Raw genomic sequence first — 14,553 nt, forward strand, 5'->3', positions numbered from 1 at the left:
CCTTCTTTATGCCTGTATCTGTAGTTAGGATCCATCATTGTGTCCTCATCTGTAGTAAGACCCCTTCTTTGTGCCCTCATCTGTAATGAGACCCTCTCTTTGTGCCCCATCTGTAATGAGACCCCCTCTTTGTGCCCCATCTGTAGTTGTGCTCCCTCTCTTTGCCCTCTGTAGTTGTGCCCTCCCTTTCTGCCCTCACTTTGTGCTTCCATCTGCAGTTAGCCCCCCCTTTGTGCTAAATAAATGGTACCCCTTTGTCCTAATGAACTGTACCACTGCCCCCTTGGATAAACTGTGCCTCTTATTAACTGTGTTTATATTAAATAGTGCCACTGTCCCCGTGTTATACTGTGCCCACAATGTAGTTTGCCACTGCTTACTTAATAAACTATATATCCTATGCCCTCCAATGTACTGTTCCACTGTCCCCTCTAATGTACTGTGCCACTGTCCTCTCTAATGTACTGTACCACTGTCCTCTCTAATGTACTGTACCGCTGTCCTATCTAATGTACTGTACCACTGTCCTCTCTAATGTACTGTACCACTGTCCCCTCTAATGTACTGTACCACTGTCCTCTAATGTACTGTACCACTGTCCTCTAATGTACTGTACCACTGCCCCCTCTAATGTACGGTACCACTGTCCCCCTAATGTACTGTACCACTGTACCACTGTCCCCTCTAATGTACTGTACCACTGTCCTCTCTAATGCACTGTACCACTATCCTCCCTAATGTACTGTACCACTGTCCTCTAATGTACTGTACCAATGTCCTCTAATGTACTGTACCAATGTCCTCTCTAATGTACTGTACCACTGTCCTCTCTAATGTACTGTACCACTGTCCTCTCTAATGTACTGTACCACTGTCCTCTAATGTACTGTACCACTGCCCCCTCTAATGTACTGTACCAATGTCCCCTCTAATGTACTGTACCACTATCCTCTCTAATGTACTGTACCACTGACCCCTCTAATGTACTGTACCACTGCCCCCTCTAATGTACTGTACCACTGTCCTCTCTAATGTACTGTACCACTGCCCCCTCTAATGTACTGTACCACTATCCTCTCTAATGTACTGTACCACTGTCCTCTAATGTACTGTACCACTGCCCCCTCTAATGTACTGTACCACTGTCCCCTCTAATGTACTGTACCACTGTCCTCTCTAATGTACTGTACCACTGTCCTCTCTAATGTACTGTACCACTGTCCTCTCTAATGTACTGTGCCACTGTCCTCTCTAATGTACTGTGCCACTGTCCTCTCTAATGTACTGTACCACTGTCCACTCTAATGTACTGTACCACTGTCCTCTCTAATGTACTGTACCACTGTCCTCTCTAATGTACTGTACCACTGTCCTCTCTAATGTACTGTACCACTGTCCCCTCTAATGTACTGTACCACTGTCCTCTCTAATGTACTGTACCACTGTCCTCTCTAATGTACTGTACCACTGTCCTCTCTAATGTACTGTGCCACTGTCCTCTCTAATGTACTGTGCCACTGTCCTCTCTAATGTACTGTACCACTGTCCACTCTAATGTACTGTACCACTGTCCTCTCTAATGTACTGTACCACTGACCTCTCTAATGTACTGTACCACTGACCTCTCTAATGTACTGTACCACTGTCCTCTAATGTACTGTACCACTGTCCCCTCTAATGTACTGTACCAATGTCCCCTCTAATGTACTGTACCACTATCCTCTCTAATGTACTGTACCACTGACCTCTCTAATGTACTGTACCACTGACCTCTCTAATGTACTGTACCACTGTCCTCTAATGTACTGTACCACTGTCATCTCTAATGTACTGTACCACTGTCCTCTAATGTACTGTAACACTGTCCTCTCTAATGTACTGTACCACTGTCCCCCCTAAATCATTGTTTTCCAACCAGTGGCCCCTCAGCTGTTCCTAAACTGCAACCTCCATTATGTCAGCAGGACATGATGGGAGCTCTATTCTTGTAGCGGCTGGAGGGTCACATGTTGGAGAACACTATACTAATTAAACTGCTCCCCCCCCCTCAATTATTGTTTCCCTACCAGTGGCAAAACTACACCTCCCATTGTACCCTGGTGGCAGGACATGATGAGAGTTGTAGTTTAGTAACAGCTGAGGAGCCACTGGTTGGGAAGCAATGATTTAGGGGTACTGTTTATTTAGTGTGGTGTTTTCCAATATGTGACCCTCCTGCTGTTCCTAAACTAGAACCCCCATTATATCTGGCCAGCAGGGCATGGTGGGAGTTGTAGTTTGGTAACAGCTGAGGAGCCATTGTTAGGAAGCAATCATTTAGGGGTACAGTTTATTTAGTGAAGTGTTCTCCAACATGTGACCCTCCTGCTGTTCCTAAACTACCATCCCTATTATCTCCTGCCACCAGGGCATGATGGGAGTTATAGTTTTGCACTGAGGAGTCACATGTTGGAGAACACTACTAAATAAACTGTACCCCTAAATGATTGCTTCCTAACATGTGGCTCCTCAGCTGTTACCAAACTACAACTCTCATCATGTCCTGCCACCCGGGTATAATGGGAGTTGTAGTCATGCAAGAACTGGAGAGTCACATGTTACAGAACAAAGCACAATGCCCCCCTACCTCCCCAATATACTCACTAGCAGGTCCACGCTTCTCTGCTGTTCTGGCCTCTTCTAATCAGGTCTGACCAGAGCAGAGAGGAGCAGGCCCGGCTAATCACACTGCAGAATCACGGAGGAAACACTGGCTGGCCGGACAGGAAGGTGAGTGTGCTCTGCTCCAGCCAGCCCTAGGCTACTGTATAGTATTGGTGTCTTACAGCTTACAGACCCCAATACTATACAGTAACCCCCCCAGACCCCCTCCCCAGATACCTGTCAGCACAGTGGGCGGCTCCTCTCCCAGCAGGCGTCCTCCTCTCCCTCCTTCTGCACTTCTTTTCACTCCCTGATGCAGCAGGCTGCCTGCACCACCAATGAAGAGAAGTGTGAGAGAGAGAGACAGCGTCACAGCGCCGCGGCCGCTACTTCCGGGAGCCTTAAAGAGGCAGAGCGGCCAAATTAATATCCGGCCTCTGCGGCCCTTAAGTGTCCTGGGGGGGACCGGCCCAGGGGGCATATGCCACCCTGCCCCCCGGCCCAGCCCGCCCCTGGCACCCACATATAACGGAGTCTTTCTCAAGCCTGTCATAACAAAGTGTGAACCCAGCCTTAGACAAACATATTTTTGAGTCTGAAAATGAGTATAAAGTCCAGGGTTCACAGGGTTTACTATCTGTGTACATTGACATCACTGTGTGTATCCTCCCTGCTGTGACACTCCTATTATGCCCCTTCCATTACTTCACTTTATTACCCCCATGCCGAGAGGTGACTACTGCAGTCCTATTATCCCTGCTCTTTAACATTACTGTGCTCATTGTTTCCTGTGATGTCACTGTGTGCAATAACCTTTTCCTTGACTTTATAATCTGTGCAGAGGTGTCATTATTATCTATAGCACTGTCTTCATCCTCCTAGTCTTGTGTTATATCTATAAGATTTATTCCTGGACAGTGACATCACAGTGTGCATTTTCAGGGCTGTAAGTACTTGGAGTTTCAGTAGCACCAGGGACTTTGTGGTATAACTATTCCTGTGCCACAATAGAGAATACCAGTAGTATAAATCATATGCACCGTTGTGGCACTATGTTACAGATTATGCATAAGGAAAGTCACGTTATGCTTCTGCCTGTTATGCTTCTGACTATCAGCTCCATGTAGATATTTTGTTTAATTCCAGTTCAGTGACCATGATTGTGAGCCGGCTGTCACTGTCACAGTACAACGCAGCACAATGCAAAAAGGAGCAGACTTTCCATTAAGCTTTAAACATTTTGAGTGCCGGCTGTTATAAGAATTGGAATACATTTGAGAATTTCATCTTTAGGGAACTATTCTTGTGTTTTATCCCCAGGCCGGCTTCCAGAAGGAACTGTTCTTCAGAGATGTGCGATGTGTTCTGGAGGACAGGCCCCTGGAGACCATGCACAGCAGCCTGTGGAAATGGCTTTCAGTCTCGGAAAGTAGACTGTGTACATAGGAAGAACGGCAAAGTCTTGGCTGATCAATACTGTGTGTGGAAACGGAGGCCCTCAACTTGGCAGCACTGCAATATTACATCCTGTGGAAGTATGCAAATATTTGGCTATTACAATCATTGACAATTATATTAAAAATAAAATCTCCTGAACAGATGTGTATAATTGCCAATACAGAGCATTGCTTGTAACAAGACCTCCATTCATTTAAAGTGTTTTTGTGATCTATACACCGTGGAGGCAGCCATATTGTTGGCTGAACTAATATTAACTGTCCCTTTATTAGGAGCTAAGGATGTTGCTAAAATGTGAGGCACATTGTTACTCGCACCTCATTGGTATCATTGCTTGGTATCGTTTATTTAGACTACAGGCTTGTAAGTGTTGGTTGGCCGCCTTCTATTTCTATAGGTTACGGTACACTTAGTTGTGATGTTCTGTTCTGCATACTATATGTGCTTTTATTTTAGCTTTCTGTTTTAATGAGATCTTTTATTTTACAGAAGGAGAATGCAAGGACACAACCCACTACTGTACATTTGTAAAACAGCTTAAGCTGTGCTTAGTAGATCTCTACAAACAAAGGTGTTGTGAATCCTGTAACGCAGCATAACTTTTCCTGAAAACCGTACTCTGCGGTAAACTGAAGCCATGGGAAGGATCCTCAGACTTTTGTGTAAACTTTGTACATTTAGAGCTTAGAGTTTAAGGACTATTCATTGAAAACTCCTCCAGCCGATAAACTCCTAGGTAATAAAAATGGATGAGGTCTAGCCAAGCTCTGGTGTCTTGTATGTTGATGCAAAACCACATTTAGCCGAATTGATGAAAGGCGACTACAATATATGTCCTATAGATAGAAATGTTCCAGTTGGATTAACGTCTCAGAGGATCCACTTAGTCTTCCTTTCTATTACATGGGCATGGGTTTAATAATATATGCAGGATGGGGTTTTTCTATGAATACTATTGTTAAAAGATACCAGAGATATTTGACGCTTCATCAAAGGTTAATTTGATGGAGAGAATTTGTTATAATAGATCATATAATAGAGGGTTAAAGTGTCACCAGCTACAAAACCGGAATGTGAAGGCTTTGAATGTTCATGTAGAGTATAGAGGATGACCTTTAGGGTAGTATTTACGAAGTACTGTTCTCATTCGGTAAGATTTTAGAAAGTTAAGCATTTTGCCAAGCTTTAATGTAATGCCTTTGGGCAAGGTGTTCATTCAGTGGTAACAAAACCTTGCCTCCCATTCAACATCCTTTACTACCTGTATAGCAGAATACAATAAGTCACCATATGCAATGTATACTATTCTATCACTACAGTTAACATATCTGCTGTAGTGTACATATATGTGAGTGTGTGTTTGTGCGTATGAAGTGTATGTATGTAAATATATTGCCAGCAGTATTAATTCTATAAGATGTGCCATTTACCACAACAGTGGTCTGTAGAGAACAGTGATAGTGTTGTATTCAACTGAACATATCTTCATATATCACCTCCTTCCTGAATGTTAAATGGCAGCCAGCAAAGTCAAGACCAGTTCTGTGAAACGTCAGACAGTCTCCAGTGTTATCTTTACAAATGTTATTGGATTATGACGTCTATAGCTTTCTATAATTTATTACATTAGAACGCACAACCCTGTGTAATAGGGCTAGCGATCAGCTCACCAGTTAGCAAATCCCGTTCCAACCTGCAGTAAAGTCATAAGCCTTCAGTCAAGTGTAATGATGGTGCCTTGTGACGACTCTGTAAAGCATGGGTCTCCAAACTGCGGCCCTCTAGCTGTTCCAATACTACATTTCCCATAATGCCTGGACAGCCAAATCCAAAGCATTAGCTGTCCGGGCAAGATGGGAACTGTGGTTTTGCGACAGCTGGAGGGCCACAGTTTGGAGACCTATGCTGTAAAGAGTGCATATCACAGAGATGGGTGCTCATTTACAGATAGAATCAGGTTTTCTAATAAGGACCTGAAATTCTATAGTGACATTGACAAAAATTTTTGTGTGGATTTGCCCTTTATAAATATAATATAAATAAAAATTAAGGCCATGTTTCAAACTTAGTGGTCAACTACAATACCAGCCTTTACATGACAACATCATGATGAAGAAGGAGGACCCATTCTTGGCACCAGTGCCGCCCCATTTATTCTGGCTTTTAGTAATATGGTACATCGGTGACTGACTATACAACTTGCTCATATAATTAGTAACTCATCCTTCTGGCAAATGTCAATTTAATATGCACAATTGCCACATATGTAGGGTTGAAATTATTCTTATATGGGTAAACACTAACAATAACTTGTGTAGTTTAAGGCTACGTGCACACGGACAAAAGTGGCAGAATGCCGCCAGCCTCGCTGTCACAGTGTATAGGAGGCTCGCGCGCCTCCTCTCCCAGCACTGAAGAATGAACATTTTAATTCTTCACTGCGGAGAGAGGAGGCGTGCGAGCCTCCCATGAACTGTCATTATGACAGGGAGGCTGGCGGGATTCCACAGCAAAGAATTCCGCCACTTTTTCTTCTTGTGCACGGAGCCTGAAGTGGACAGGAGTGGCCTTAAAGGTGCTTGTCTGGTTTAGAAAATCCATTTTGAAATATTGAATAAAAAGATGAGGTCACCTATTTAGGTCTCTCTATTATTGCAGTCAAGAGCGACTATGAGAGTATGCAAAGGCATGTGTGGTCCTCCACACATTTCATTAATTTTAATAGGAGTTGTAAAATAGTTCTTTACACACGGTGCTGCTGGTGGTGCTGCTGCAGGGGAATTAAACTCTTGCAGCTAGATCCTTCATGTATTATAACTTGGGGTCACAGAAAGCATACCCTGCCCTTCCACCTACTTATAGTCAGGGGACCCCTTTAACATGAACAAAGTGTCTAAATCAGATGACCAAGCTTAGATAACCTGCAACCTTAGGGGCAGATTTGAAATTTAAATAAGTATTCCTATAAATTGTGTGAAGGTCTGACATATCCAAGACACAAATTAATGAAGTTAATAGAATTACACAATACTGTACTTTACTTTTCACTGTTTGGTTGTAGAAGTATTTGGAATTTTAATTTTCACACTGTTCAGTCTGGGAAGTCATACTCAAATCAAACCTGTAGTATTTCAGTTATATAATTTCTGGCATTATTTCTCTTCACCTTCATATTAATTTCTTTGGCAACTTAGCCTTGTACTATACTTTAAGAGTTATCCCACAAAAAAAGAAGAAAAAAATCATTAACAGAATCAAAGGTGATAAATTTATGATCAATGGGGGTCCCACAACTGAGACCTCCATCAATCAGTACAGAGGAGTTCATGAGCCCCTCAATCCTTCTGAAGTCCACTGCTATCTCTACCAGTCCGATAGATATAGCGTGAAGCAGAAGAGTGCCTGTGTGACCACAGCTCCATTCAGTCTCCTCTATAAAGCAGGACTCAATGGGACACCCCATGATAACACATTTATCAACTCTTTTGTGGATTTTATTTTATTTTGGATAACCCCTTTTTGCCTCTAGAACAGGGATGTCAAACTTACAGCCCTTCAGCTGTTGCAAAACTGTGGCTGTGCCAGCATGCTGGAAATTGTAGTTTTGCTATAGTTGGAGGGCTGCAAGTTTTACACCTATGCCCTAGAAGTTCTTTCTTATGTCCTCTATATAATTTTTGGTTTCGATGCCATTTAATGTCTAAAGTTGTTACCTATGTTAGTAATAATAAATGGATTCTTCACTGATGCTGCAAGTAAATTTAACTGAAGTCAGGTCTCACGTGGATATGCTCTATGTGGGTACCTGCATATGATAATGAAGTGTTGATCAGAAGTGTTCCTTTGTGCCCTATGCAGGTATGGGCATGCGGGGTGTGGGGTACTTCTAAATAACATAAGGTATCCTAGGAAGAGCCAGTCATTTACTTTGACGTGACTGTTCTACCTCTATTGGTCCAGTCACTCTGACCTAAACTTGTCTTCTCTGCACTCATCCCAAGTTACCATAGACTTTACTCAATAAAATGGGTTTACTTGGCAATCAAACCACTTTCTGATGCAAAAACTCTACTTTATGGCCTGTATCACTGAATGTTAGACAGAACTACTGTATACTAGAATTCCAGTCCATTTGTCCTTTTCTCAATAATGGGTCTTGATTGTTATTAGAGATTTATAAATTAAGAAATAAAGTTTGTAAAATACGTTTTGTACATATTTATGGTCTGATTTCAAGTGCAATATTTTGTTCTGTACAGTGTTTAATAAAGATTTTGGGACATATATTTTCTTATTACCAAATCATTTCATATGTTTCCTCTTTGTATTTAACAATAAAGTATGACAACTTATAGCACTTTTTTGTTGGCTATGACAAATGTGTCTTTAGTGTATGCATGCAATATGGAAGCACAATTGCTAGATTTTCTATTATTATAAATGAGCTGACATTCCTAAGCTTGTTAGTCCTATCATAAGAAACAATGGAAATGCTTTTATCTCAAGAACAGATTTACAGTATTTTGGCAATAAAATATATTTCTTATCCTGACACTGAGGATTTTTTTTTATTTCCTGCTCCATCTCCAGGTATTAAATTCGTTTGGAGAAGTGAAGTGATGGTATGACAGAGATTAACATGGCAATAATACAAGATTCCATAAGAGAAATAAACCGCTAGGTTATTAATATGTTAACGCTAAAGATATTGCTCTGACATAATTGTTATAATAAAACTATTCATTGGGGTCAGACTTTGTTTATAAGAACATGGTGCCTGTAATGAATGTGTTTGCTTGAAAAAATCGTAGGCAACTTATGGACAAACAAGGGGAACTTTAGCCTTCCAGTTATGTTTGGACGATACAACGTGAATGGTTTATATACAGGCATAGGCAGGGGCGTAGCTAATGTCTCCTGGGCCCTGGTGCGAGAGGTCAACTTGGGCCCCCCCCCCCTTCACAACCAAGTGATGCTATTGGTATTTATATATATACACACACACACACACCAAGACAGATATTACCAATAAGACCTGCATATAGGAAGAGAAAATATTATCACCATACATATTACCACCATACTGTTACTGACCAAATTCTATACACTGAGACCAATATTACCAGTATATAGGAAGGAAATGTTGCCGCCAAACCACAACCACTACCATCACCACCGTATTGTTACTGACCAAATCCAGTATACTAAATCCAATAAAACACAGTACCAGATAACAAGTAACAAACATCACCACATACTGACTAACACTACCACATACTGACTGATACCACCACCGCTGCTACTGCATAAGATCCACTGTACACAGATCACTATCACCTCATCCAGGCAAATAGAGGCAGACCCAGCTCTACACAGGTTGTATACACCATATACATTACAGTGCAGTTACATCAGGTGACTCACAGGGGACGTCTTCTCTGATCGGAGTTCTTCCCTTTTCATCTTCTCCATCTGTCCTTGGCCGATATGAGAACTTCTCCGAGCCACGAATCCACAGAATCTGCCAGACAGACATATTAGGCTCCTCACTCTGGCACCATCCTCATCTCTATACACACTGCACATCTTTACTGGCCCCTTTACACCCTCATTTAGTGGGTAGGCTGACTATGTGACCCCCTTATAGTATATGCCCCCCTCTGTGTAGCCTCCTTATAGATGGTCCCCCTCTGTGTATCCCATATAGTATATGCCTCCCCCGTGTATTCCCTCTTATAAATGGCCACCTATGTTGTCCCCCTTATAAATGGCCACCTATGTTGTCCCCCTTATAAATGGCCACCTATGTTGTCCCCCTTATAGATCCCCACATGTTGTCCCCCCTTATAGATGGCCCCCTCTCCCCCTATAGATGCCCCACTTTCCCCCCTATAGATGGCCCCCCCTCTCCCCTTCATAGATGGCCCCATTTCCCTCTTACAGATAGCCCCCTATCCCCCCCATAGATGCACCCCTCTCCCCTCATAGATAGCTCCCTCTCTATAGATGGCCCCCTCTCTCCCCTCTCTATAGATGGCCCCCTCTCCCCTCATAGATATCCCCCTCTCTATAGATGGCCCCCTCTCTCCCCTCTCTATAGATGGCCCCGTCTCCCCCTCTATAGATAACCCCCTCCCCTCATAGATAACCCCCTCTCCCCCCCATAGATAGCCCCCTCTCCCCCCTCTCTATAGATAGCCCCCTTCCCTCATAGATAACCCCCTCTCCCCCCCATAGATGCCCCCCCTATAGATAGCCCCCTCTCCCCCATCTCTATAGATAGTCCCCTCTCCCCTCATAGCCCCCTCTCTATAGATGCCCCCCTCAGTGCAGACAGAAAAAAAACCATACAACTCACCTTACAACCCGCTCCCCCGTCGATCCTCGCTCCTCCTGCAGCCTCCGTCTTCCCCCCGGCTGACGTGCGGCTGCCGGGGGTGTCCGGTCCTATCCCCGGCAGCGCGCACATCTGAACTCCCTGTACGCTGGGGCTGGGACTTCCGGCACAGTAAGCAAGACGCTCTCTGTACCGGAAGTCAGGGCCCTAGGCAGCACAGGGAGTTCAGATTCGCGCGCTGCCGGGGATAGGACCGGACACCCCCGGCAGCCGCACATCAGCCGGGGAGAAGACGGAGTCAGCGGTCACCGCTGCGACCCAGGTAGTTACGCCACTGGGCATAGGCTAGGTTCACACTGTGTAAAAATGACATTTTACTTTCATAACAATAGCCGTCATCGCACAAATAAGGTCTGTTATTTTTTAAATATCAGACATTATTTGCACGATGATAGATGTTGTTTTACATAATGTGAACCTAGCCATAGACTATAATAGACTACATAGCCTAATGCTCCATTTTGACATATAAACCGCCTCAGCACTAATCACAGAAAAATCAATTATATACACCTACAATGACCACATCATCACCACATCACCAAATTCATCATACAAAATCTCCATAATGCCCACCTCCCTTTAAGACATATTAACCCCTTAAAAAAAAAAAGCAGATGGAGAGATCGCAGCTCTCAGCAATGATGGTTGTATATGCAATAGTATCATGCACCAGGTCCCCTATACAGTATAACATATTCACTAACTAGTGTGGCACCTACACCATCAGTGCTACAAGTGCTTCACAAGTATCAAAAATGGTAACTACATGATGGCGACATGCCGATCAGTAAATAATAAAAAATAATACTTGGGAGAGAAGTAAAAAAGTATCGGGGGGGGGGGGCATACTGTATGTGGGGGAAGGAGGGGAAGATTATAACTAAGCATGAATTAAAACTGTGGAAGGGAAAAGGCATGATATATACTACAGATGGATGGAGTGGGATGTACATAGGGGAGAAAGGGATTAGTGATGACTGAGTAGTAAAATACTTGATGGCTCGAATATTCAAATCAAATACTGAATCCTATTGAAGTCAAAGGGAGTTGCATGCTCGTTTCTTGGAGGTCATGACGTCGACAATGACACCTCAGAAGATGAAGCAAACACCTCTGGAATGCAACTGGGACAGCAGGGGAACCATGCCTGGGTGCATCTAACACACCTAAATTGCAGTATTACACCACTATCACAGGCTCTCAACAATACACTCCAAACACAACATAACCTCTCTTTAGAGTACAAAAAAATACAAGGAAACCTTCTTTCCCCTACCTTAGAATGGACAGAAAGCCAAAGCCGATTTGAAAGAAAGCCAATTGCAAGAAGAAAATAAATTCCTGCACCCCTTAAATCACATTGCCTATGACAATCGCAGAAGGCATAGGCAATAGAGATGATTGAACATTGGGATTTGTCAGGTTCGATCGAACTTGAACCTTCTCGAACCATCAGCATTTGATTCCCGATGCCTTCCTGTTCCGTGGGGAAGGTGAAGACGGCCCGAGTACTGCCTGGAAAACAGGCATACAGCCTATTACCTAAGCTGTATCCCTGTTTTCCAGGCGGTACTCGGGCTGTCTCCACCTTCCCCACGAAACGGGAAGGCTTCGGGAATAGAGATGAGCGAACCGGGTTCAGGTTCGAGTCGATCCGAACCCGAACGTTCGGTATTTGATTAGCTGGGGCTGCTGAACTTGCATAAAGCTCTAAGGTTGTCTGGAAAACATGCATACAGCCAATGACTATATCCATGTTTTCCACATAGCCTTAGGGCTTTATCCAAGTTCAGCAGCCACCGCTAATCAAATGCCGAAAGTTCGGGTTCGGATCGACTCGAGCATGCTCGAGGTTCACTCATCTCTATTCGGGAATCAAATGCTGAAGGTTCGAGTTCGATCAAACCAGACAAATCCTGATGTTTAATAATCTCTAATAGGCAAGGGGAAAATCAAACAGCACCCACCACTAACTGTCATTGTGTGTTGTGGTCAGACACATCTTACACATAAAGGGGTGTAGGTCTCATGGAAACCATGTAAAAATTTAATTTGAGGTCCTTGATTTGTGCCCACAATAATAGTTATTAGAGTTTGAGGGCCTTGAGGTGAGCCTACCAAAATTGAGTTACAGGCCCTTGAGTCAGGTGAGCCTTCCAAAAAGTGTGCTTGAGGCCCTAGAGATGAGCCCTTTAAAAACAGAGTTTGACACCCTTGAGGTGAGGGCCTCAAACAAAATTTTTGGAGGGCTACATAAATTGAATATCAGGCCCTGAAGGTGAGACCTCCAAAAATGGATTTACAGGCTCTTGAGTCAGATGAGCCCTCCAAAAATTAAGGCCCTCACTCAAGGGCCTCTTATAAATTTGTGGTGGTAGTGACAAATTGATAACAATAAAGTCCTTCTAAGAGGCTCTGGAATTTGAATGTGCACACTTTCAATCCTTTAACTCATATCTCATATCTATCTATGAGAGGGCAAGTGTGGTAGCTTTAGCAAACCAGGGTATATTTATGAAAGCGCTGAACCACCAAATTAAAAATAGGGCCTAGGCACGACACGTGTTGAAGTTGGAGATGGAGGAAGGGTCAGTACTGCAGAACAGGGAGGCAGGTCTCCAACATATACACATTTTTGAGACGCTTTTAATAAATAAAATTGATATTAAAATTTTAATTGAATTTGATTGAATTTTAAATTGAAGATTAAAAATAACACCAAATAGAGTGGCCTCTACCGACCCGATTGATCCTGCCTGTGAAACAGCTACTACTTCCACGGAAGGCAGAAGGTACGTAAATTATCACTCGGTGGAGCAGTGACAAACAATAGGTCTGGCAGCTCATACAATTAGGGGTATGTTTAATACTTGTAATTGAGTTTTAAATTAAATTTAAAAATGAATTTGAAATGGACAATACTGTGATCCTGGTAAAACAGTAAGATCCTGATCCAAAGGAAAATTTTGCCCTGCACCCTGATGAAGACCCTACTATTAATTCTGCATGGTGGTGACCCTTTTTTGTTTTTTCCTTGATAAGTAGCGTGGAGTGACAAAACTTGCCCTGCTAGAATTAAAAAGTAACAGCAAATAGGTCAAAAAAGGCGTATTCTGGCGTATAAAGGCGTATTCTGTACAATGATCAACTTTTACGTATGGCAGTGGCCTGGGCGTGACACAAAGGATTTTTTTTATTAGTAAGTATAAAATTCCATTAAAAGGGTTTCGCTATCAAAAAGGTTATTCCCTATGCACAGGTTAGATAAAAGGTTGATCAGTTGGGGTTTAACCACATGGACCCTCACTGATCTAGAGAATTTTCCCCAGAATTAAAGGGGTACTCCGGCGGGGGGGCTTTTTTTCGATCTAGCCGGGGATGAGGTGAGTTCAACGACATCCACTCACCTCCCCATTTCCAGCGGCGGGTCCCATATCGCGGCGCTCCGGTCCCACGATACGGGACCCGCCGCTGGAACCGGGAGGTGAGTGGACGTCGTTGCCCTCAGCCACCTCCTCCCCGGCCAGATCGGAAAAAAAGCCCCCCCGCCGGAGTACACCTTTAATGGTATGGTTAATGCTCCAATCCTTCTCTATGTGGCTTGCAGAGGGTTGAACATCAAGTGTAAATACCCCTTTGCAACCATTAAAGTAAAGTGTGCAAATAGCATAGTGGAATAGAGGTAAAACTCATCTTCTGGAGACAGTAGGACAGTGTGCGTCACTAGAAGCGGCCAAACAAATAAGTAGAGGAGTAGAAATTAGCAAATAAATTCAACATGAATCAAACTTGTTTTGCATTTCCCAGACATTTGGTGATTCTGAGAATCTTCAGTTTTGTTTTGGACTACTACCAATGCTACTACTAGTCCTACATTGATCAACATGTTCCATATTGTAATGCTGCTGCTCATACTCCTACTATCCCTACACAACTGCACATGTCTTGCCTTATCCACCATGCTCCATACTGTACCACTGCTGCTGGGAATCCTACCCAACATAGGGTAAATTGCCTGAAACTAAGGAGACCTCAGGGTAAATTACTCAAAT

At 43.3% G+C, this 14,553-nt stretch overlaps 1 protein-coding gene across 1 annotated transcript in view; it reads left to right on the top strand.

Moving 5' to 3' along the window:
- Positions 1–7,309, top strand: part of ADAMTSL3 (ADAMTS like 3) — a 367,623-nt gene extending 360,314 nt beyond the window's left edge. The window contains exons 30-31 of the mRNA XM_069983695.1: positions 3,964–4,178; positions 4,591–7,309. Coding sequence (XP_069839796.1) covers positions 3,964–4,178; positions 4,591–4,700 — 325 coding nt within the window. The 3' untranslated portion in view covers positions 4,701–7,309. The remainder of the gene's footprint in view (positions 1–3,963; positions 4,179–4,590) is intronic.
- The last annotated feature ends 7,244 nt before the right edge of the window (positions 7,310–14,553 follow it).

This window comes from Dendropsophus ebraccatus, chromosome 1 (genome assembly GCF_027789765.1).
Source record: "Dendropsophus ebraccatus isolate aDenEbr1 chromosome 1, aDenEbr1.pat, whole genome shotgun sequence".
NCBI classification, from domain to species: domain Eukaryota; kingdom Metazoa; phylum Chordata; class Amphibia; order Anura; family Hylidae; genus Dendropsophus; species Dendropsophus ebraccatus.